The sequence below is a fragment of the Salmo trutta genome, chromosome 24, assembly GCF_901001165.1.
Source record: "Salmo trutta chromosome 24, fSalTru1.1, whole genome shotgun sequence".
NCBI classification, from domain to species: domain Eukaryota; kingdom Metazoa; phylum Chordata; class Actinopteri; order Salmoniformes; family Salmonidae; genus Salmo; species Salmo trutta.
Genome location: NC_042980.1, coordinates 11,388,333 through 11,414,011, shown reverse-complemented (window position 1 = coordinate 11,414,011; position 25,679 = coordinate 11,388,333). Strand labels below are relative to the sequence as shown.

General features: G+C 42.0%; 2 protein-coding genes across 6 annotated transcripts in view; one reads left to right on the top strand and one right to left on the bottom strand.

Annotated features, from left to right (window-relative positions):
• LOC115160690 (myosin light chain kinase, smooth muscle) overlaps nt 1-11,989 on the bottom strand; it is a 104,746-nt gene extending 92,757 nt beyond the window's left edge. Inside the window, exon 1 of one of the 2 annotated variants that reach the window (XM_029710946.1) lies at nt 11,693-11,989. The gene's annotated coding sequence lies outside the window, so the exon portion shown is untranslated. The remainder of the gene's footprint in view (nt 1-11,692) is intronic. The other variant, XM_029710947.1, reaches the window with a different exon arrangement.
• Nucleotides 11,990-19,959: 7,970 nt separating this feature from the next.
• Nucleotides 19,960-25,679, top strand: part of LOC115160687 (kalirin) — a 260,920-nt gene continuing 255,200 nt past the window's right edge. For 2 of the 4 annotated variants that reach the window (XM_029710941.1, XM_029710938.1), the window contains exon 1: nt 19,961-20,659. In XM_029710941.1, coding sequence (XP_029566801.1) covers nt 20,593-20,659 — 67 coding nt within the window. In that variant the 5' untranslated portion in view covers nt 19,961-20,592. Of the gene's footprint in view, nt 20,660-25,679 lie in introns of all 4 variants that reach the window. The other 2 variants (XM_029710940.1, XM_029710942.1) reach the window with 2 other exon arrangements.

Sequence of the window (25,679 nt, the reverse complement as noted above, 5' to 3'; positions counted from 1 at the left end):
AATCTTTCTGATTGAGAGGGGGTCAAATACTTATTTCCCTCATTAAAATGCAAATCAATTTATAACATTTTTGACATGCGTTTTTCTGGATTTTTTTGTTGTTATTCTGTCTCTCACTGTTCAAATAAACCTACCATTAAAATTATAGACTGATCCTTTCTTTGTCAGTGGGCAAACGTACAAAATCAGCAGGGGATCAACTACTTTTTTCCCCTCACTGTATATAGTGCCAACTAATGAGGCGAACACAGTGAAGTTCAATGTCTTGCGTCTATGCGCCACATGGCATTTCTTCTACAAGGCAGTCTGGAGGAAGTAAGCAAAAAGCAGATTAGCACGGTGGCTAGATACGAGGATTAGCCTAGTAGAGAGACTGAAAATGCTTTATGGTAGTCCAAGAGTGAAGGAAGAGTCAGCGGAGGAATACGGTGATGGAGGTGCATGTGCATGATTTGGTTTGGTTTATTCGGATCGCCATTAACTTTTGTCAACGTAGCAACTATTCTTCCTGGGGTCCGCAGAAAACACGACAAGTAACAAAACACTGATAGACCACGACACATTTTAAATACAACAATATACAAACAATACAAGTAAAATATATATACAAACAATACAAGTAAAATATATATATATATATATAAATAACAATAAAAAAAATGGTGTGTGTTAGTGTGCTCCATTCCATAAAAAACATTTTTTTTAAAGGTAATTTTGCTGTTTGCTTGAGTAATTGGAGATGAAAGGGAATTACATGAGATCATGGCTCTGTATAATACTGTGTTACCGTGAATTTGTTTTGGACTCGGGGACTGCGAAGAGACCCCTGGTGGCATGTCTTATGGGTTATGTATGGGTGTCTGAGCTATGCAAACAATCTGACATTATCAGTACAGTAACACTTCTCATAAAAACTAGGAGAAGCAGTTAATCTCTTGTCAACCCTCAATCAGGAAAGACGGGCATTCATGTAGTTGATGTTAGCTCTGTATGTGCAGTAAAGGGAAAGGCGTGCTGCTTTGCTTTGAGCCAGCTGCAGCTTTGCTAGGTCTTTCTTTGCTGCACTTGACCATATTACCAGACAGGACCAGAGACTGAACAACTAGTACAGTTGATTTGTGTGTCAAAAACACATATGTTTTTATAAACAGACATACCCCTCCCCATTTTCACAACATCTTTGTCAATATGACTTGACCATGATAATTGACCATCCAATGTTATACCTAGGACTTCAACTTCAACTTTAATGGTCACACCCTTTATACACAACTCCAGCTGAGGTTTAGGTCTTAGAGAATGTTTTGAACCAAATGCAATGCTTTTAGTTTTATTTAAGACCTGTTTATTATTAATTAAATCACCCATCCCGATACTGACTAACTCCTTATTTAGAATTTCAGTGAGCTCACTGGCTTTGGGTGTTGACATGTAGAGTGTGTAAGGATCTGCCTACATAGTCATTCTAGCTTTGTGTAAGACCAGTGGCAAATTATTTGTAAAAATAGAGAAGAGTAACAGCCCAAGGCAACTGCCCTGAGGGACAACGCACTGTACATATGATGTTAGAGAAGCTTCCATTAAAGAACACTCTCTGGGTTCTAAAGGATAAATAACTCTCCAACCATTTGATGGCAGGTGATGAACAGCCATAATCAACTGAGTGTCTTCAATAACAATGTATGATCAATAACATAAAAGGCTGCACTGAAATCCTCACAATACAGATCCAACTATTATCTTATTATCCATTTATTTTAACCAATCATCTGTCACCTGAGTCAGCGCAGTACAAGTTGAGTGCCCTTCTGTATATGCATGCTGAAAGTCAGTAGTTAATGCTATTTTTCAGAGAACAAGTTGTATTTTGTCAAACACAATTATCTCTATCAGTTTAACAGGCAGCAAACTGATTGGGCTGCTGTTAGAGCCAGCAAAGGCTGCTTTACTATTGCTATAGCTTCCTTTCACATCTCCTTTCAAACCTGTAAATGCACACACTCCTTTAGCCGTCATACCGCTCAGGAAGGAGACGCGTTCTGTCTCCTAGAGATGAACGTACTTCGGTTTGAAAAGTGCAAATCAATCCCAGAATAACAGCAAAGGACCTTGTGAAGATGCTGGAGGAAACAGGTACAAAACGTATCTATAGCCACAGTAAAACGAGTCCTATATCGACATAACCTGAAAGTCAGCTCTGCAAGGAAGAAGCCACTGCTCCAAAACCGCCATAAAAAAAGCCAGACTACGGTTTGCAACTGCACATGGGGACAAAGATCGTACTTTTTGGAGAAATGTCCTCTGGTCTGATGAAACAAAATAGAACTGTTTGGACAAAATGACCATCGTTATGTTTGGAGGAAAAAGGGTGAGGCTTGCAACCCGAAGAACACCATCCCAAATGTGAAGTATGGGGGTGGCAGCATCATGTTGTGGGGTTGCTTTGCTGCAGGAGGGACTGGTGCACTTCACAAAATAGATGGCATCATGAGGATGGAAGATTATGTGGATATATTGAAGCAACATCTCAAGACATCAGTCAGGAAGTTAAAGCTTGGTCACAAATGAGTCTTCCAAATGGACAATGACCCCAAGCATACATCCAAAATTGTGGCAAAATGGCTTACGGACAACAAAGTCAAGGTATTGGAGTGTCACGGGTGTCGTAGGGTGTAGACCAAAACGCAGCGGGAAAATGTATACTCATCTTTTTATTTGTGAAGAAGGAAAAACAAACAACATATACAAAAAACAAAACGAACTAGACAGTCTCGTCAGGCATACAGCAAAACAAGAAACAATCTCCCACAAAATCCCATGACAAACACATTCCTATTTTGGACCTTCAATCAGAGGCAACGATAGACAGCTGCCTCCAACTGAAGGCCCCAACACCAATTAGCTAAACATAGAAATACAAACGACTAGATTGAACATAGAAATAAATTAACATAGAACAATAACCAAAACCCTGGACTAATAAATCAAATACCCCTCTACATACACAACCACCCTGAACCACATAAAACAAATACCCCTGCCACGTCCTGACCAAACTATAAGAACAAATAACCCCTTTACTGGTCAGGACGTGACATGGAGTGGCCATCACAAAGCCTGACATCAATCCTATAGAAAATGTGTGGGCAGAACTGAAAAAGCGTGTGCGAGCAAGGAGGCCTACAAACCTGACTCAGTTACACCAGCTTTGTCAGGAGGAATGGGCTAAAATTCACCCAACTTATTGTGGGAAGCTTGTGGAAGGCAACCCGAAACGTCTGGCCCAAGTTAAACAATTTAACGGCAATGCTACCAAATACTAATTGGGCGTACGTAAACTTCTGACCCACTGAGAATGTGATGAAAGAAATAAAAGCTGAAATAAATAATTCTCTCTACTATCATTCTGACATTTAAAATAAAGTGGTGATCCTTACTGACCTAAGACCGGGAATCTTTACTTGGATTAAATGTCAGGAATTGTGAAAAACTGAGTTTAAATCTATTTGGCTAAGGTGTATGTAAACTTACGACTTCAACTGTATGTATGTATGTATGTATGTATGTATGTATGTATGTATGCATGCATGCATGCATGTATTTATTAGAGGTCGACCGATTATGATTTTCCAACGCCGATACCAATTATTGGAGGACCAAAAAGCCGATACCGATTAAATCGGCCAATTTTTTAATTTATTTGTAATAATGACAATTACAACAATACTGAATGAACACTTATTTTAACTTAATACATCAAAATCAATTTAGCCTCAAATAAATAATGAAACATGTTCAATTTGGTTTAAATAATGCAAAAACAAAGTGTTGGAGAAGAAAGTAAAAGTGCCATGTAAAAAAGCTAACGTTTAAGTTCCTTGCTCAGAACATGAGAACATATGAAAGCTGGTGGTTCCTTTTAACATGAGTCTTCAATATTACCAGGTAAGAAGTTTTAGGTTGTAGTTATTATAGGAATTATGGAACTATTTCTCTCTATACGATTTGTATTTCATATACCTTTGACTATTGGATGTTTTTATAGGCACTTTAGTATTGCCAGTGTAACAGTATAGCTTCCGTCCCTCTCCTCGCTCCTACCTGGGCTCAAACCAGGAACACATCAACAACAGCCACCCTCGAAGCAGCGTTACCCATGCAAAGCAAGGGGAACAACCACTCCCGAGTCTCAGAGCGAGTGACGTTTGAAACGTTATTAGCGCGCACCCGCTAACTAGCTAGCCATTTCACATCGGTTACACCAGCCTAATCTTGGGAGTTGACAGGCTTGAAGTCATAAACAGCGTAATGCATTGCGAAGGCCTGCTGGCTTAACGCACGAAAGTGCTGTTTGAATGAATGCTTACGAGCATGCTGGTGCCTACCATCGCTCAGTCTGACTGCTCTATCAAATCATAGACTTAATTATAACATAATAACACACAGAAACACGAGCCTTAGGTCATTAATATGGTCAAATCCGGAAACTATCACGTTTATTCTTTCAGTGAAATACGGAACCTTTCCGTATTTTATCTAACGGGTGGCATCCATAGGTCTAAATATTCCTGTTACATTGCACAACCTTCAATGTTATGTCATAATTACGTAAAATTCTGGCAAATTAGTTCGCAACGAGCCAGGCGGCCCAAACTGTTGCATATACCCTGACTCTGCGTGCAATGAACGGAAGAGAAGTGACAATTTCACCTGGTTAATATTGCCTGCTAACCTGGATTTCTTTTAGCTAAATATGCAGGTTTAAAAATATATACTTCTGTGTATTGATTTTAAGAAAGGCATTGATGTTTATGGTTAGGTACAGTCATGCAACGATTGTGCTTTTTTCGCAAATGCGCTTTTGTTAAATCATCCCCCGTTTGGCGAAGTTGGCTGTCTTTGTTAGGAAGAAATAGTATTCACACAGTTCGCAACGAGCTAGGTGGCCCAAACTGCTGCATATACCCTGACTCTGTTGCAGAGGTGACACATTTTCCCTAGTTAAAAGAAATTCATGTTAGCAGGCAATATTAACTAAATGTGCAGGTTTAAAAATCTATACTTGTGTATTGATTTTAAGAAAGACATTGATGTTTATGTTTAGGTACAAGTTGGAGCAACGACAGTCCTTTTTCGCGAATGCGCACCGCATCGATTATATGCAACGCAAGACAGGCTAGATAAACTAGTAATATCAACCATGTGTAGTTAACTAGTGATTATGATTGATTGATTGTTTTTTATAAGATAAGTTTAATGCTAGCTAGCAACTTACCTTGGCTTCTTACTGCATTCGCGTAACAGGCAGGCTCCTCGTGGAGTGCAATGTAAAGCAGGTGGTTAGAACGTTGGACTAGTTAACCCCAAGGTTGCAAGATTGAATCCCCAAGCTGACAAGGTAAAAATCTGTCGTTCTGCCCCTGAACAAGGCAGTTAACCCACCGTTCCTAGGCCGTCATTGAAAATAAGAATGTGTTCATATATATATATATATATATATATATATATATATATATATATATATATATATATATATATATATATATATATATATATATAAAAATAAATTAATCTTTTTTTTTTTTATAAAAAAAATACAATTATAAAAATAAATCCAAATAGGCAAATCGGTGGCCAAAAATACTGATTACCAATTGTTATGAAAACTTCAAAATCGGCCCTAATTAAATTGGCCATTCCGATTAATCGGTTGACCTCTAGTATGTATGTATGTATGTATGTATTTATAGATTTGTAATAATGACAATTACGACAATAGTGAATGAACAATGAACACATTTTAACTTAATATAATACAAATAAAATCTATTTAGTCTCAAATAAATAATGAAACATGCTCAATTTGGTTTAAATAATGCAAAAACAGTGTTGGAGAAAAAAGTAAAAGTGCAATATGTACCATGTAAAAAAGCTAACGTTTAAGTTCCTCGCTCAAAACATATGAAAGCTGGTGGTTCAATATTCCCAGTTCTTCAATATTCCCAGTTAATACGTTTTAGGTTGTAGTTATAGGAATTATGACGCGTCGACTATTTCTCTCTATACCATTTGTATTTCATATACCTTTGACAAGTGGATATTCTAATAGGCACTTTAGTATTGCCAGGCTAATCTCAGGAGTTGATAGGCTTGAAGTCATAAACAGCGCTGTGAGTCAAGCATTGCTAAGAGCTGCTGTCAAATGCAGTAAAGGCCTGCTGGCTTAACGCACGAAAGTGCTGTTTGAATGAATGCTTACGAGCCTGCTGCTGCCTACCACCGCTCTGTCAGACTGCTCTATCAAATCATAGACTTAATTATAATAAACACAGAAATACGAGCCTTAGGTCATTAATATGGTCAAATCCGGAAACGATCATTTCGAAAACAAAACGTTTAGTCTTTAAGTGAAATACGGGACCATTCCGTATCTATCGAACGGGTGGCAACCCTAAGTCTAAATATTGCTGTTACATTCCACAACCATCAATGTTATGTCATAATTATGTAAAATTCGGGCAAATTAGTTCGCAACGAGCCAGGCGACCCAAACTGTTGCATATACCCTGACTCGTGCAATGAATGCAAGAGAAGTGACACAATTGCCCTAGTTAATATTGCCTGCTAACATTAATTTATTTAAACTAAATATGCAGGTTTAAAAAATATATACTTTGTGTATTGATTTTAAAGAAAGGTATTGATGTTTATGGTTAGTTACATTCGTGCAATGATTGTGCTTTTTTCACGAATGTGCTTTTGTTAAAACATCACCCGTTTTTGCGAAGTAGGCTGTGATTCGATAATAAATTAACAGGCACCGCATTAATTATATGCATCGCAGGACAAGTAGGTTAACATAGTAATATCATCAACCATGTGTAGTTAACTAGTGATTATGTTAAGATTGATTGTTTAATGCTAGCTAGCAACTTACCTTGGCTCCTTACTGCACTCGCGTAACAGGTGGTCACAGCCTGCCATGCAGTTTCCTCGTGGAATGCAATGCAATCGGTCATAATCGGCATCAAAAAAATGTTATGAAAACGTGAAATCGGCCCCAATTTAAATCGGCCATGCCGATTAATCGGTCGACCTCTACTTTGAATCATACGATTTTTCAATTCAGAGGGCTCTAACAGTTCTCTCCACTAATTTCTTAACATGCTTGTCAAAAATGGCATGAATCATTTTACAAGTACTTCGAGTGCTGCATCTGGATTCACTGCCTCATACACATCAGACCAACATACATTTTTCACATCTTCCACAAAAGAGTCCTGAGAAAACATTTTCTTTTCGGGCTCCCAAGTGGCACAGCGGTCTAAGGCACTGCATCTCAGTGCAAGAGGTGTCATTACAGTCCCTGGTTCGAATCCAGGCTGTATCGCATCCGGCCATGATTGGGAGTCGCATAGGTCGGCTCACAATTGGCCCAGATTCGTCCAGGTTTGGCCGTCATTGCAAATAAGAATTTGTTCTTAACTGACTTGCTTAGTTAAATAAAAGGTAAAAAAAATAAAATTCTTATAAATTACTTCAGGTTTGGCACTTTGGCTTTCCTTGTTATTGCCATAATGTTATGGTCACTACAGCCAATGGGAACTGATATTGCTTTGGAGCAAAGCTCTGCAGCATTAGTGACGATATGATCAATACAAGTGGTTGTCACAGATCCAACACTATTGGTATGCCCTCTAGTTGATTGAGTGATAACCTGGGTCATATTACAGGCATTAGTCACAGTTACAAGCTTCCTCTTGAGAGGACAGCTAGTTGCTAGAAAATAGACCTCTCTGTTTTCATCAAACACACACTATCAAGCATTTCACAAACATTATCTATACTGAACAAAAATAAACATGTAACTTGTTAGTCCCATGTTTCATGAGCCGAAATAAAAGATCCCAGAAATGTTTCATACACAACTTATTTCTCTCAAATTTTGTGTACAAATTTGTTTACAACCCTGTTAGTGAGCATTTCTCCTTTGTCAAGATAATCCATCCACCTGACAGGCATAGAATATCAAGAAGCTGATTAAACAGCATGATCATTACACAGGTGCACCTTGTGCTGGGGACAATAAAAGGCCACTCTAAAATGTGCAGTTTTGTCACACAACACACTGCCACAGATGTCTCAAGTTCTGAGGCAGTGTGCAATTGGCATGCTGACTGCAGGAATGTCCAACAGAATTGTTTGCCACATAATTAAGTGTTAACTTCTCTACGATAAGCTGCCTCCAACGTTGTTTTAGATAATTTGGCAGTTCATCCAACCAGCCTGACAACCGCAGGCCAAATATAACCACACCGACCTAGGACCTCCACATCTGGCTTCTTCACCTGCGGGATTGTCTGAGGAGGGGGCGGGGGAGTGGTGAGGAATATTTCTGTCTGTAATAAAGCCCTTTTGTGGGGTAAAACTCATTCTGATTGGCTGGGCCCCTGCCTAGTCATGTGAAATCCATAGATTATGGCCTAATGAATTTATTTCAATTGACTGATTTCCTTCTATGAACTAACTCGATAAAATCTTTGAAATTGTTGCACGTTGCGTTTATATTTTTGTTCAGTTTAGATACTGACTGTTAGCATTTGGTGGCCTATAGCAACACCCGAAAACAACAGGCTTTAGATGAGCCAGGTGAACCTGTAACCACAACACCCCTCAATAACACTTGCCATGAGATCATCTCTTAACATTACAGGGATATGGCACTGAATATATACAGAAACACCTCCCCCATTGGCATTCCTGTCTCTTCTGTAGATGTTATATCCTGGTATTGCTACTGCTGTAACATCAAAGGAATTATCTAAGTGAATCTCAGAAATGGCTAATATATTAAATGCTATCTGATGTTAGCAAGTAATGATTTCATTAACCTTATTTCTAAGGCTACAAATATTAATATGGGCTATTTTAACCCTTTTCTGGGTAGCTTATCAGAGATAGACATAATATGGAAAAGAACAAACAAAGCAAGAGAACCAAAAAAAAAATAATTCAGCATTCCATCAACCAGTTGATGTATGTAAGTGTGTGTGTGCTGCAGGGTTGACACTACAAACCCACATGGACATCGAAGGATCTGGCTGAGGTGGTCGTGAGGGCATCGGGGGCCACAAAGCCTGCTTGCACAAACCATGCTCTGTCCTGTTCGTTGTTGCTACGCCCGGAGGAGAGACGTGATTATAGGGCTTTAGTCAGAACACTGAGGGTTGCTGCGCACCACACTGAGTAATAGATGCAGGCAGCCAGGGGAGCCTCTACGGGAGGTAGCTAATGACTTTGAGAGCCTCACTTGCGAGCAAGCTGGCACATGGCCAGTTCATACAGGCGCTCTCTCCTACGGAGCTGCACACACAGACCCAGCTGGCTCATCCAGAGTCATTACAGAAAGCCTTGGAGATGGCTTTGGAGAGGGAGATTGTGTGGGCTGGGTCTTCAGTGGGGGTGTTTGGAGATACACCCACTTTGTGGGCTGTGGTGCAGAGTAGCCCAGAGCTGGAAAAGCCTGCATGAGTGACTGAACTAATTTGTGCTGTATCGCAACAGACAGCACACAACACACGCCCTGGCCCCATGGTCTGCTGGGGGAGTGGCCAGCCAGGCCATTTGCGCAGGAATTGCCCAATGTTCCCCAGAGCCCAGAGAAACGGCTCGGGGTCCGCATAGATGGGGCGGACCCCCGTCTCTCTTTCCCAACCCCCACCATCGCCAGGGGGAGCCCAACAGCACAGACGGGGGAGCGAGGCTCCACTTCTCCCAGAAGCAGACAACTGCAAGCGGATGGTGGGCCGGACCTGTGTTGGGGACTTTTGTCACATCCCAGTCACTGTGGAGGGGGTGCTCTGCTCTGCCCTGGTGGACACTGGATCCACAGTAACCATGGTAAGGCTGGAAATTGTAACAGGTTGGGCTCAGTTTGAGGCCACAACTGTGCAGCTCTGCACAGTCACAGGTGAGCTGGCACCCATGAAAAGGAAGGGTATAATTACCTTGACATTAGGGGTCAGGACAGTGCATCATCCTGTGTGGGATGGAAGGGAAGGAAGCTAGATCTAGACAGTTGCACACTGAGCTTCCAGGGAGGGCCTGCAGTCACCAACACAGGCGGCAGGTAGCCTAGTGGTTAGAGCTTTGCGGTAACTGAAAGGTTGCAAGATCGAATCCCCGAGCCGACAAGGTACAAATCTGTCGTTCTGCCCCTGAACAAGGCAGTTAACCCACTGTTCCTAGGCCGTCACTGAAAATAAGATTTTGCTCTTCACTGACTTGCCTGGTTAAATAAAAGGTAAAATAAAATATAAATGTCACATTCATGCAGCCCAACGGCCCCCTTACTCAGGCAGTCAAGGAGACCCATGGCTGCCCCCCCCACCCCACATCAGTGTGTGACTTTCCCCGAGCCCCCCGGTCACCTGCACATCACAGCTATACCCCCGCCCCTACGGCTGTGTGTCACATTCCTCCAGCTCCAGTTGCTGTTTGAGTTCAAACTAAGCTTTTCCCTGAGTGAGGAGGTGTCGGACTCATCTGATGCAGCATGAGATCGACACAGGCAATGCTCTGGCCATCAAGGTGCACCCCCGCCGTATCCCACTGGCACGCCAGGAGGCTGCAGACAAGGCGGTGTTGGAGATGCAGTGGGCTGACTTGACTGAGCCCTCAGACAGAGCTTCCTGGGCCTGGCTTCATACTACAGGAAGTTTGTACGGGGCTTGTCCAGCGTCGACGCTTTCCTAAACCAGTGGTTCCTAATCCATTTCATTTACTGTACCAGCAACTGAATTTTGACTGCCCGGAGTACCCAGGAAGTACCCCTTCATATGCATTTTACCAGTAGTCCTATAGTCTCATGAGTCTTCTCAAGTACCCCCTGTGGATAGGCCAAGTACCCCCATGGGTCCTAGTGCCCAGAAGGATAAGGGGTTCACATGGACAGGCCATGTGATCCGTGTGAGAATAGCAGTTAAGAGCGTTGGCCCAGTAACCGAAAGGTCTCTGGTTCGAATCCCCGAACCGACTGTCAATGTGTCCTTGAGTAAAGGACTTAACACTAATTCCGCCTGTAAGCCGCTCTGGATAGGAGCTTCTGCTAAATGAATAAAATGTAAATGTGTTTATAGTCTATCGCGGTCTTTACAATACATCTTCCAAGATGTATGCTATTGTACATCCTATAACTTGCATGATATTGTACAACAGCGATTCCATTCATAATGTAATGTAACGTAATATATCATCCTGAATGAAGCATCACATATGTATATACAGAACAATACGAATTGCCCTGCGACCACGTTGAATTAAAATACGCTACATGATTATCTATTTATCTACTGCAGTGTTTACGTGCAATTTAGAACTCAAAGGCAATAAATGAAAATCTCTCAAAAAAACATTAGTTTGAAAATATTGTGGTAAAGTATTAAGCTACAAATAATTCAGTAGAATAATGTAAATAGTAATTTCATTCATTTAAATAAAAATATATAAAAAAAAGTTTAAAAAGCGCTGAAAAATGGAAACGCATGCAATAATAAGAGAAACCTAAAGAAATAAACTTAACTAGGCTATAATAAGAGTTGTGATAATTAGTTCCTTTATTATAAACGTGAGCCTATGCAATACAGGTAGCCTAGGCTGTGGCAAACATTTTCAATATTTCAGTTGGATTTACCTTTAGCAGCACGTTGCAGAGTGCTACAAAGTAGTGTCCCCCCCAATATGAAGCGCTGCTCCTTTGCTCAAACGTTTCACTCTGAAGAGAGAACCTTTTCCTAAAAGAATTCAGCGAGAAAATGAATCGCGCTTTCAAAGACAGGTAAGTCACTCGCCCCGTCGGACTTACCGTCGAGACTACTTTATTCAGATCTTGCGGTTTTCGTTTGACAGTACCAAACTTTTTTGGCGTCAGTTCTAACATACGTTGCGAGACGTTTCATTGGTCGTGTGAGATGCGAAAGGGGAAGGTCTGGAAATGTGCAAATCTCTCCCCAAAATGTACTGTCTGGTCTGGGTCACAGCATTTGTAAACTGTAAATGATGTATGAACTACATGATGTATATTGCTCTCAGTTCAAGGGTGTTTTGAACCAATGGCCATCAACTTCTTACATGTATTTGAGGATTAGTACAATATTTTCAGCTGGTAAATTCAAGTAGATAACTTGAATACGCTATTCAGTGCTTAGTTCACATAGCCTGCAATCAGAAAGCTATTATTCTGAAATGTATCCATCTTTTAATCCTTTATAGATAGGTATTGATAACCTTGATTGCCCATTTTATCAGGCTTACTTGGATCATTACCCGGACAGGATGTGATTACTCAAAACAAAAAGGTCAGGCTACTGTTGTTTCTCTGCATGTCTCACTGTACTCAATCCACAAGAAGTTCAGACACCATAGTTGACTACTGTCACCAAGAGCCAATAGCTTTATCTCCCGATTTTGAAAGCCCAATTTAAGTGTAAAGTATTTTTGTGCGATTGGGGAAAAAGTACCCAATTGTCACACTTGAGTAAAAGTAAAGATACATTAATAGAAAATGATTCAAGTAAAAGTGAAAGTCACCCAGTAAAATACTACTTGAGTAAAAGTCTAAAAGTATTTGCTTTTAAATATACTTTGGATTTTATAATTTTTGTATTTACTGATAGCCAGGGGCACACTCCAACATTCAAGACATCAATTACAAACGAAGTATGTCTTAGGTCTCTCTTTATGTAGTGTAGTGTTGTCTCTCTTGTCATGATGTGTGTTTTGTCTTATATATATATTTTCTTTAAAATCCCAGCCCCCATCCCCCAGGAGGCCTTTTGCCTTTTTGTAGGCCGTCATTGTAAATAAGAATTTGTCCTTAACTGACTTGCCTATTTAAATAAAGGTTAAATCAAATAAAAATGTGTTTAGTGAGTCCGCCAGATCATAGGCAATATGGAATGACCCGGGATGTTCTCTTGATAAGTGTGTGAATTAGACAATTTTCCTGTCCTGCTAAGCATTCAAAATGTAACAAGTACTTTTGAGTGTCAAGGAAAATGTATGGAGTAAAAAGTACATTATTTTCTTTAGGAATGTTGTAACATGTGGAATGGTAATTTAGTCAGTATGGGTTTTAAATTAGAGGCTGAATGGATTCCTGCCACGTCTCCCGGCTGTTACAGCACCCGCTAAAATGCATTTCTTGACTTGCAGCTGATTCCACAACCTGACAACTGTCAGTGATGGCAGTGCTATATAGGAAACACAGAAAGCAAAAAGAAGTTAGCGGACTGGATGTTGGAAAAAACAGTCCAAATGCTAGAAACAAACTACCGAGCGCTTGAGAGAAAGTGTCAATGGAACGTGTGATTCGATTATGATAATGATAAGATGTGTTTCTTAGGTTTATGCAAAGAAAGACTTGAGATATTTAGTATGGTATTCTGTCACCAACTTGATCAAATAACACACACTGGAAGCTCTCTAAGTCAAACGGCATACTTACCAAACCTCATCTAACGTTTTGAACAGATCATAACTCATTTTCCAATTGTGCACTGAGAGGTCTGCATCAGTGTTACATCATTGCTCTCTAGTGGATAGTGTACTATGTCGTACTACTGCACTTCAGTTTATCAGTCCATCAGCAGATCAGTGTATTATCTATAACTCAGTGTCCTTTCCTATCCTTTAATTAACTGTGTTGGTTAAGCAAAGGAGCAATAGGATTTGTACCTCTCTGGGCGGGCTAAGCAGTTCTCCTGAGTACTTATTGTGTTTCAGGTATTACAAAATGATAAACGTCTTAATAGGTTAGCTGTAACACACTTAGCAAAACAATGATATACACTGTTATATTAAAGGTGTTCAGCTTCTATTAGGCAGTCTCATATTACATGTCAAAAATGTTGACACCCACCCCTACCCATTCCAGAAAGAGGCAGGTCTTACAGTAGGCTACTTGGGAATCATGGGAATCAGATCAAGAGTAGCTAGCCCACCGGAAAGGTAAAAGTAAACATTCTCTGGGAGTGCTGCCTCAAACGAAACTCCAGACAAAACAGTCCTAGACTGAGGTATAGGAAGCCCCCCCCCCCCCCCCCCCCCCCTCGGTCTTCCCTCCACATACAGTATCAACCCTGCTCTAGGGAAGGCCGTTTAAAATGGTTTTCAACACTGAGCGTTAGCAAAAAATAATCCCCCCCCCCCATACACATTAGTTGTGTATCTTCAGTCATGTAGTGAAAAACATTGGTATGCTTTATTGGAGTGCTCTGGTGTTTTTCACACTCCACACTTCTCTTACTTCTCCAACTTCCGAGTGTATTCCACTGGCTTATTAAGACCGACTACACCATTTGGATGGAAGGATGGAAAATGCCATTAGGATAAAATACTATAAATGAACATTTTATGGAATGCACTTGACCTTACCATGACATGTAGGCACCTGTATAGCTCTGGTCCAGGGCGTTAGTACGGCTGTTAAGGGGCTCAAAGTTAGCAGCCGCTCTAACACCCTGGACCAGAGATAGCTACTGTATAACCTGTCGACCTTGACATTTAGAGAAGTCAGTATGAGAGGGAGATGACCTCAGGCGCCTCTGATCTGCATATCTCCCGTAGTTAATGCAGTAATTGTTTTCTTCCTGTCAGTTTGTGGCTGTATCTCTGTGATTGGCCAACCCACTCCACTGATTAAAGCAGTCAACCCGCTGTGTGGTTTCTCTGAATGTTTTATGGCCTGGTTTTGGCAACGCGCTTTTCCAATTGGAGAGTGGTACTGCCATGTGGTAAGACATTCCGTCGTTTTGAGGTGAGGTTTTTGGTTTGTAAACTGAAATGCGTAAGTTATTGAGACTTATATGTGTTTGGATATTTTTTGGGAGTTATTGCCATTGCCAAAGTCCAATTTATTTAAGTTTTGAAACAGCCTCACTGTCCACAATGTTACAAAATCCATAACAATTGTTAATCCATACAGTATTACAATATACCCCAGGCCTTCTGGTGCATAGCACCATCTACTGGCTAAAGTTAGAAAGTGTACTACTGAATTATCCCCAGCTGTCTCATATGAAAAGTTCTCCACCCAGTACATGCAACAGCTCTCCCATAATATCCTGTGGTCAGTTTGCCAATCTCTTTCGAAATATTCATTTTTCCTACAGATTATTTCCCCTGTGTATTACAGATATGCAACATCTATTTTATAAAGGATAATAACTTTTAGGGTGCATGCGGTGCCTGCCTTAGCCACATTTCCCCATAACCAGGGTTCAGTAATATACTGTATAGAGCTTGCAATGAAGAAGCTCAGTGCATATTAAGCACTCAAGGTATTTATTAAGGTATTTTACTGTCTCTTGATTTTCATGGCTCTCTGATGTTTTTGATGTGCAGCACAGCTGCTCTTCTCTTGAAAAGTTTGGTCAAACAATTTAAATCATGAGGGTAATGTCCACATAATCATGGTCATTCTCCCAAGTGAATGACTACTTCCCGCTTTAGGCTACTTCCTGCTTTATACCTGATTTAGGCTTATGGTGTCCATATTAGGACTTCCTCCTGGTTGTGGCTGTTGGATGCTTTAACCATATGCTGTGCATTTGTCTCTGTCTGAGGGTCTGTGTTTGTGGGTAAACCATGAGGATCCTGGCAGAGGACCAGTGCTCTGTGACCTGTTAACAGGCCATAGTCTGATGGCCCCAGGCCGCCTGGCCCACAGATCAACTTAGACTGCAGAACATTCCGTGCTCAGGTGACCATGGAAACGGCAGGAGCTGGAACAAACCAAGTAATCAGAGGATGATTTGTAATATCATCTAATCTACCTGTATGTATCCTAGGCTCAGTAGACAGAATATTCCAATCACGAACACAACCAACAAAGGAATCTGTCTCAGAAATTACCATTTTGAACTCCACTAAGCATTTTGTTGCTGACAAGATGCACAAAGGAGGGTTTCAATTACCACAAGTTAATTGTGATTGGAGATATAGCTACAGGGCAAACATAATATCAAAGCAAATCAGACAGGATTTTTCTGAACTCAGATCATCATAAAAAGCCAATGTAGTGAAAACAATGTGTGCATGCATTAGACAGCACACACACATTCAGAACTGAGCAAGCTTAAAATAGCCAGAGAGAAGTGTGTATTTTGGTGGCAGGGCCCGACCTGGTTGGTTGAGGAAGGCTGTCACTTCCTGGCACCTGGTGGCCCAGCGGGTCCATCTGTGGGACGACACATTCCCAGTGTTAGGGGTGGTCTTATGGGGAGAACTACACACCTACACACACACGTACATACACACATACGCACACGCACACACACACACTGGCTCTAGGCCTACAAGACTGCACCATTTGAAAATATTGCTGTGATCTCATCACATTGAAGGTTTCTTTGGAATGTAATACGCATGTTCTTTGTGATATCTAAGATCACATTTTTGAACAGTCAATGTAAAGCAGAAAAGAGGATTACTAGTCTAGAGTCAAAGTTAAAATAGAAAAACCTTTATTTCCACTACAATGGGATCTGATTAGTAGGGATGAATCATGTAGTTGGATCCAGATGCAATTTGCGATTGTTGATGAAGTCTGACACTTTCACCCCACCATTGTTCCTGTGAGGAACAAAACAGGATGCAGAGAAAATAAGGAATTTGTAATGAATGCAAAATGATTCAAGAAAACGATTTCACTCTGAGCAGTGATGTGACTTGACATTGACACACTGCTTTGAATACATCTTCAAACCCTATCTATGGAGGTGTCATAAATGCCTTTCACTCACGCGTTCTCTTTTTATTATTTTTATATATATATCCGAGAACTCGGCCAATCTGCAGTTGTGAGATGTTCCCATTCCCAATTCCAGGCAGGTGTAGAGAAACGGAAGGTTTCAAAGGACACACATGTATCTGGAGCCTTACAGTTGGGATCGCAGTTCAGTACGTAGCAGGCATCTTTAAGGGTCTGTCAAGACATGGAATAAGAGGGTAAATAAACCAGGAAGTCACATTGGAGTCAGAAGACCTCTTCCTCAAGGTACACATACTTTATTGGTCATATGAGAGATACAGTATATAGTCTATGTACTGAAATTATCTACAATGAAATGACATAAAATTTGCATTTTCAATGCATTAATATTTACCTTTCCAAGATAACTGAATTTATTCCATTCAATTTATTCACCAAACTTTCCTATTGAAAGGATGTGGCTCAAGATGTCCTCTGGCATATTCAAGCTTTTCCATTCATACCCAATCTCCAGCTTCCTAATGCTCCCCTTGGCAGATAACTGGGAGGTACACTACCTGACCAAAAGTATGTAGACACCTGCTCGTTACAAAATCATGGGCATTAATATGGAGTTGGTCCCCCCATTGCTGCTATAACAGCCTCCACTCTTCTGGAAAGGCTTTCCAATAGATGTTGGAACATTGCTGTGGGGACTTGCTTCCATTCAGCAACAAGAGCATTAGTGAGGTCGGGCACTGATGTTGGGCGATTTAGGCCTGGCTCACAGTCGGCATTCCAATTCATCCCAAAAGTGTTTGATGGGGTTGAGGTCAGGGCTCTGTGCAGGCCAATCAATTTCTTCCACCCCGATCTCGACAAACAATTTCTGAATGGACCTCACTTTGTGCACGGGGCATTGTCATGCTGAAACAGGAAAGGGCCTTCCCCAAACTGTTGCCACAAAGTTGGAAGCACAGAATCGTCTAGAATGTAATTGTATGCTGTAGTGTTAAGATTTCTCTTCACTGGAACTAAGGGGCCTAGTCCAAACCTTGAAAAACAGCTCTAGACCATTATTCCTCCTCCACCAAACTACAGTTGGCACTATGCATTGGGGCAGGTAGCGTTCTCCTGGCATTCGCCAAACCCAGATTTGTCCCTCGGACTGCCAGTTGGTGAAGCATGATTCATCACTCCAGAGAATGCGTTTCCACTGCTCCAGAGTCCAATGGCGGCGAGCTTTACACCACTCCAGTCGACGCTTGGCATTGCGCATGGTGTTCTTAGGCTTGTGTGTGGATGCTGGAAACCCATTTCATTAAGCTTCTGACGAACAGTAATTCTGTTGACGTTGCTTCCAGAGGCAGTTTGGAACTCGGTAGTGAGTGTTGCAACTGAGGACAGACAATTTTAACGCACAAATGCGCTTCAGCACTCAGCAGTCCCGTTCTGTGAGCTTGTGTGGCCTACCACTTCACGGCTGAGCCGTTGTTGCTCCTAGACGTTTCCACTTCACAATGACAGCACTTATAGTTGACCGGGCAGCTCTAGCAGGGCAGAATTTTGACGAACTGACTTGTTGGAAAGGTGGCATCCTATGAAAGTACCACCTTGAAAGTCACTGAGCTCTTCAGTAAGGACATTCTACTGCCAATGTTTGTCTATGGAGATTGCATGGCTGTGAGAGCGAAATAATTGTGTCAACGTTTTCTTTTTATCTCCTATTAATAATAGTCTATTAGCTATATAACTTTTTCAGTTTAAACTTTTTATTAATTTAGCAGTCACTCTTATCCAGAGCAACTTACAGGAGCAATTAGGTTTAAGTGCCTTATTCAAGGGCCCATCGACAGATTTTTCACCTAATGGGTTTGAGGACCTTTCAGTTACTGGTTACTGCTTATTATTGTTGTTATTATTATTATTATTTACTTTATGTTCGCACCTCTATATCATCTCTCTATTCTGTTATTTAATTGAATTATTATGTTACATATTTTTAGATTGGTTAACGTGCCACTCAAAGTTCTACTAGCAGAAACGCTGGGGCGTTTATTTGTCACGCTATTTGAAATATTTCTATCGAAGTGCCAAGTAAATAAAGTCTTGTTTAAATCAAAGAAGTTGCTCCTTTCGCTCTTCAAGACTGCCTTGATGGAAAAAGAAAGCTCCACGACTAATATTTCAAACTTTTTCGTTTAGACCTACTTATGATGGCCATCCAATATATATTTTTGTTCTGCCAGCAAGCACAGGTATTCCAACATAAGAAGAATGATCAATTTACTGATCTCCTTTAACTCTATCTCAAGAAAGAAAACACATTTTACTCCTCTGCGTTTTTGCTAATGAATACCTTCATTAGCGTTAAGTCGTTGTGAAGTGGAGCGTTGCGCTACTATCGTCTTGCATTTGTTGGTGGTCTACTGAAGAACTAGGCTATCACTAGAGGGGAGTATTTAGCTGTCTATCTACCAGCCAGACAACAGCGTGACCACAGTGCCGCATTGAATTCGATGTCTTTGTGATTTTTTAATAAGCCTAATGAAATAACCGCGAACATTATCTTTCATGTTGAGGGAAGGCTACACAAATGTTTAATTAAAATGGATCCGTAACTGCTCTCAAGAAACGGGCTAGTTTAATAGAATGAGATTTGGAAAAGTTCCTAAGTGTTTCCATATATAATTGACTCTTAATTAGGCCTATGATGAGATGTTACGATAGGGGGCATCAAGGGGACAACGGGAGAGTGCCTTTGAATAACGGGACGTGCTTTGTCAAATCGTGGGGCGAGAGAGGCTGCTGGTAGGCCAATGGACTAACATTAGTTGTTTATCGCCCTATTATATTTGTAGAGCAGTAGCCTATCTGCATTGTGATGATCTAATCAAATCAAATTGTATTTGTCACACACACATATTTAGCAGATGCTTTTGCGGGTGTAGCGAAAGGGTGTTTTTTATATTTTGCTATCTATGTTGGGAGAAAACACATAGGCTATTGGTTTGAATAAAGGGGTTATGTCTAATCCCAAAATAAGCAATAGATTGCGGCTTCTTGTGAACTTTCTCCACAGCAGTTAATTCACCTCAGCAATCTAGTGAAAAGGGAAAGGAGTGTGTTTTAGGGGGGCGAGGGTATAGGGGCGGAGGGGTCTGCTTTCTGAGCTATTGTTGGGAATACACCCTGCTGTCCCAGCCTGTGCTGATACAGCTCCTATCTGCGCGATTAGCGGATTTTTTTTAACAATAAATAAGAAGGCAAGGGATTTGGGGGTTAGATACGGACTTCGTACTATTCAGACTTTTTTTTCTTTCTGTAAACGACTTAGGTTACAGATGTAAAATCATGTTGATGCTTTTTTCATAGCCAGACCAATTTCATTATGCAGCTTTGGTGACATCACTAGAACGAACTGCCAAGAAACCGTTCTTAATGCAACCGTACGCCGATGCCTTGACTTTATAGGCCACAGCTGATTTTCGGGGATGCTCTGGGCTATATTATACTCAAGACGTGCGGCGTTTAGTGTCAATCCGCGATTTTCCCAGCAGAACAACCCATTTGAAATCGTACGGTATCTTCATTGTGTCACACGCGCCTTGGGTTCCCTTTGTGGCGCCGGGGCTGCGAAAGGAGGAGGTTGAATTTGAAACAATAGAGCGCAAAAATACAGCCCAAGCACAAGGACGGAAACCCACGGCCGAACAACGAGCGCCTGTGACAAAGAACTCGAGAACATGAAGAAGCCAGCTCGCGCTGCACTGATTCGGTTAAAGTAATCACTGGATATATTTCGGGCTACATTGTCTCGTTGACATCCTCAAGGAGAAAACATGAATTCGGCTGAAGCAGCAGAGGAGGGACCGAATGATTCCGATACGGATGCGTTTTTCAAAACCGGTAGGATGAAAGTACAATGTTTGAAACCCTTTATTTCAGTGAAGTGAAACGTTTTGATACATGCAGTGCTGGGATGGGGTAAGCTATTGTCTTGAACCTATGGCAAACCATCTCTTGCCGTAGCCCCAATTGGTCTATGTTGGAGGACGTGAGTCCCTCGGCTTAGGTACCAGTTCTCAAATGTAATGAGCACTAAAATATAAGAAATGTGCTATTCATTGACACCGTGTAAGCATTGAATTGAGGATGTCTGTAGAATTGTGTGATGTGTTGTTGTTATAACGTATATCATATGTGTGTATAAGGGACACACTGTTGATTTTGTTGGACATGTATTTACCTTCTACATTCGTTATTGCACCACCTTGAACTAATGACTCACCTCACACACGGGCACACACACACTCAAAAATATACTGTGTGTGTGTGTGTGTGTGTTGATAACACTTGTCACCAGAAGAAGTTGACAGCTTGGGATGATCTTATGCCATCTATCAACCAACACTGGACTGCTGAAATGAGTGGCTGTCGGTTACTGGGGGACTCCATCAGAGGGGAAAGGCAGTTTCTCAAGGAACAAAACCTGACACTCTGACACTTATCATGTTTAGTCTCTTCCCAGCACCATGTGGGTTTAGGATCTGACACTGTATTCCTGCGTAGTCTGCTGTGCCTGTGTGTGTGTGTGTGTGTCAAACACATTCTGTATGCTCTACTGGAGAAGGGGGACACACCCTACCTCTCCATCTCACTATAGGCTAGTGCATGGGAATCACACCCAGCTCGGCTGTTAATATATATATATTTACAGCTTAATCAGTGGGACGAGGGGTTATTAGAGCCTGGCGAATACTAGGACCGTGTCCCAAATGGCACTCTATTCCCTATATAGTGCACCATACTAATTTTGACCGGAGCCCACAGGGTACCCTATTCTTTTAGTTGTGGCTGTCTGTCTGACTGTGTTCCCCTCCTTTTTTGTATGTCCGTTTTAGAATGAGAGTAGGAACTCCTTCCTTCCTCTTGCTTTAATACGGGAGAGGCTCTTACTGTTTTCAATGCAAAGCATCTTCTTTGTAGTCTAATCAGGAAGCCGCCTTAGTGTAGTGGGGAGCAGATGAGAACCAGGAAGTGGGACAAAACACAAGCTGGTGGAAAAGTGGAGCCCCAGGCCCCTAAGACGTTGTGCCTTTGGTGTCAAGGTGAACGGAACCACAACAGCACTGGCTTTCTCTTCCTCTACGCCGAACTGGAATTGAAATGACTCACAGATGGCGAGATCAGTAAAAGCCACTGGCGAGGAATATCATTTTTTTCTGTGGCGGTACGGTGGAGACCATGCGAGGACACCTGCTCCTGTTTCTCCCTAGGTCTGTCATTGATAGTTCTATTGATCCACCATGACAGGACCTACCCTGGGGGCAGGCGGGCAGGGGGTAGAGACCATAAAGGTCCCACTCAACCACAGCACCAACCATGAGTGGGTGTTTACCACCAGAGAAAGACACCATGTGACTGAATGCGCTGTAATCCATTCACAACGGCCGGCTGAAAGAGGGCTACGGTGGGTTTATGTCCTGAGCCACACAGGAGTCTCCATGCCTGCTCATTCAGAACTTAGAGGTAGATTAACCTTAAATGCAAACTTTAATTCTCCCCTCTTTGTAAAGTGGCTTCTGAGTAGAAGCCTTTTCTCGCATACAGGACTACAGTCTTTCGCCTGCAAGGTTCACAAAGTCATCAGAGAGCCTGGTGGAAATGTATTTCTCCCTCCGTCTGCCTTTTCGATATGTAATTGGTAGCCATGGCAATCACTTCGCTGGGTAATTTCGCCTGTTGCCCCTGTCTTTTTAACAAGTAGCGCCCGAGCAGAGCAAGGGCCATCATTAGTCCAGGTAATAATTGCTGGAGATTGACAGAGGCAAGCTCGTGGATCAATATCTGAATTGCTCTAAGCATTTCAGTCTGCAGGAAGTAAGTCAAACTGAGAAAAAAACACCAGAGCAGCTGTGTCGGAAGGTACTCATTTAGTTGATTGGACCATCGTTGTGAATATGAAGTATCAAATCAAATCCAATCAAATCGTATTGGTCACATACACATGGGTAGCAGATGTTAATGCGAGTGTAGGGAAATGCTTGTGCTTCTTGTTCCCACCATGCAGTAATATCTAACGAGCAATTTAACAAATTCACAACAACTACCCTATACACACAAATGTAAAAGGGATGAATAAGAATATGTACATATAAATATATGGATGAGTGATGGCCGTGCGGCATAGGCAAGATGCAGTAGATGGTATAGAGTACAGTATATACATATGAGATGAGGAATGTAGGATATGTAACCATTATTAAAGTGGCGTTATTTAAAGTGACTAGTGATACCTTTATTAAATCCATTTATTGAAGTGGCCAGAGATTTGAGTCTGTATATAGGCAGCAGCCTCTCTATGTTAGTGATCGCTGTTTAACAGTCTGATGGCCTTGAGATAGAAGTTGTTTTTCAGTCTCTCGGTCCCAGCTTTGATGCACCTGTACTGACCTCGCCTTCTGAATGATAGCGGGGTGAACGGGCAGTGGCTCGGGTGGTTGTTGTCCTGGAGGGCAGGTAGTTTGTCCCCGGTGATGCGTTGTGCAGATCGCACTACCCTCTGGAGAGCCTTGCGGCTGAGGGCTGTGCAGTTGCCATACCAGGCGGTGAAACAGCCCAACAGGATGCTCTCGATTGTCCATCTGTAAAAGTTTGTGAGTGTTTTAGGTGACAAGCAAAATTTCTTCAGCCTTCTGAGGTTGAAGAGGTGCTGTTGCGCCTTCTTCACCACGCTGTCTGTGTGGGTGGACCATTTCAGTTTGTCCGTGATGTGTACGCAGAGGAAGTTAAAACTTTCCACCTTCTCCACTGCTGTCCCGTCGATGTGTATCTGTCCCCTCTGCTGTTTCCTGAAGTCCATGATCATCTCCTTTGTTTTGTTGACATTGAGTGAGAGGTTATTTTCCTGACACCACACTCCGAGGGCCCTCACCTCCTCCCTGTAGGCCGTCTCGTCGTTGTTGGTAGTAAAGCCTACCACTCTGGTGTCGTCTGCAAACTTGATGATTGAGTTGGAGGCGTGTATGGCCACGCAGTCATGGGTGAACAGGGAGTACAGGAGAGGGCTGAGAACGCACCCTTGTGGAGCCCCAGTGTTGAGGATCAGCCTTCACCACCTGGGGGCGGCCCGTCAGAAAGTCCAGGACCCAGTTGCACAGGGCGGGGTTGAGACCCAGGGTCTCGACCTTAATGACGAGTTTGGAGGGTACTATGGTGTTAAATGCTGAGCTATAGTCAATGAACAGCATTCTTACATAGGTATTCCTCTTGTCCAGATGGGATAGGGCAATGTGCAGTGTGATGGCGATTGCATCGTCAGTGGACCTATTGGGGTGGTAAGCAAATTGGAGTGGGTCTAGAGTGTCAGGTAGGGTGGAGGGGATTTGATCTTTGACTAGTGTCTCAAAGCACTTTATGATGACAGAAGTGAGTGCAACGAGGCGGTAGTCATTTAGTTCAGTTAACCTAGCTATCTTGGGAACAGGAACAATGGTGGCCATCTTGAAGCATGTGGGGACAGCAGACTGGGATAGGGATTGATTGAATAGGTCCGTAAACACACCAGCCATCTGCACATGCCCTCGTGGCTAGGGATGCCGTCTGGGCTGGCAGCCTTGCGAGGGTTAACACGTTTAAATGTTTTACTCACGTTGGACACGGAGAAGGAGAGCCCACAGGCTTTGGTAGCGGGCCGTGTCAGTGGCACTGTATTGTCCTCAAAGCGAGCAAAGAAGTTGTTTAATTTGTCTTTGAGCAAGACGTAGCAAGATGTAGGCAAAAAGTAGGCTTACTAACCAAATTAATTGATAACACGACTAGGCCTAAATTTTGGATAAAAACAGGATTATAAAACCCATTTTATCTCTTACTATTTTTTTTGCATTTTCTTAAAACTGCATTGTTGGTTAAGGGCTTGTAAAGTAAGCATTTCACTGTAAGGTCTACACCTGTTGTATTCGGCGCATGTGACAAATAACATTTGATTTGATCCCAAAAATATTTTTGGAGTTACACAGTTCGTAAGTGGCTATGGGGCGTTGTAGAGGGCTAGCTCCATTCATTATTCAAATCCCTGGCCAGTGTGTTGGTGCTAGAGATGAGAGTGGGGTGGGGTGTGTGGTCACACAGCTTGCTCAAATCTGCTAGGGCAGCTGGTTGACCTTAGTGCCCCCAGGACCTTAATTTTCCACTTCATTGTGTGATATAGGACCTGCTCCCTCTCGGGAGACTGTCTGCATCCCAAATGGCACCCTATTCCCTATATTGTGCTCTACTTTAAGAGTACCTATATTGGAAATAGGGTGCAATTTGAGATGCACAAAATGACAAAGTCTGCCTGGGCTGGATGGTCATGATACTTAATATCTTAGCTCACAGTCATAGTTTGATGAGGGGCTAGTCATTTAATTTAATTTAAAAGCTAAGGTTAACTGTCGATAGCGCCACCTAGTTAATATCAGGCCACTGCAAATGAGGCTCCCCATGCATTCATGCATGTGATTAATGTGTGGCGGTGCACACGAGTACATAAAACATTACAATGTAATTGGCTCCCCAGCGACAGGAAAAATATTGACATTAATTCACACACCTGTGAATATTCCTCGCTTTGTTTTGTTATTTTTTTCACTTCATATCCCCTTTAGTAATAGACCAAGGCTATAATAAGCATAATTAAAAGTAATAGATTAAATAAATGATTATCATTGCCATCAGCCAATGTGTGTAGGCTACCTCAGTGCGGTGTCTATTTTGCCAGGCCATGCATTGAACATTTAGACAGTATAGCCATGTCCCTATGCCACTTTACCTACCCCCTGCACATCTGCTCTGACCAAACACAATGCAGGTCTGGGTGTTTTGATCTTGGCACATGAAAGAGAATCTGTGAAAGAGAAGGAAACAATGCTGACTGAATGGAGTC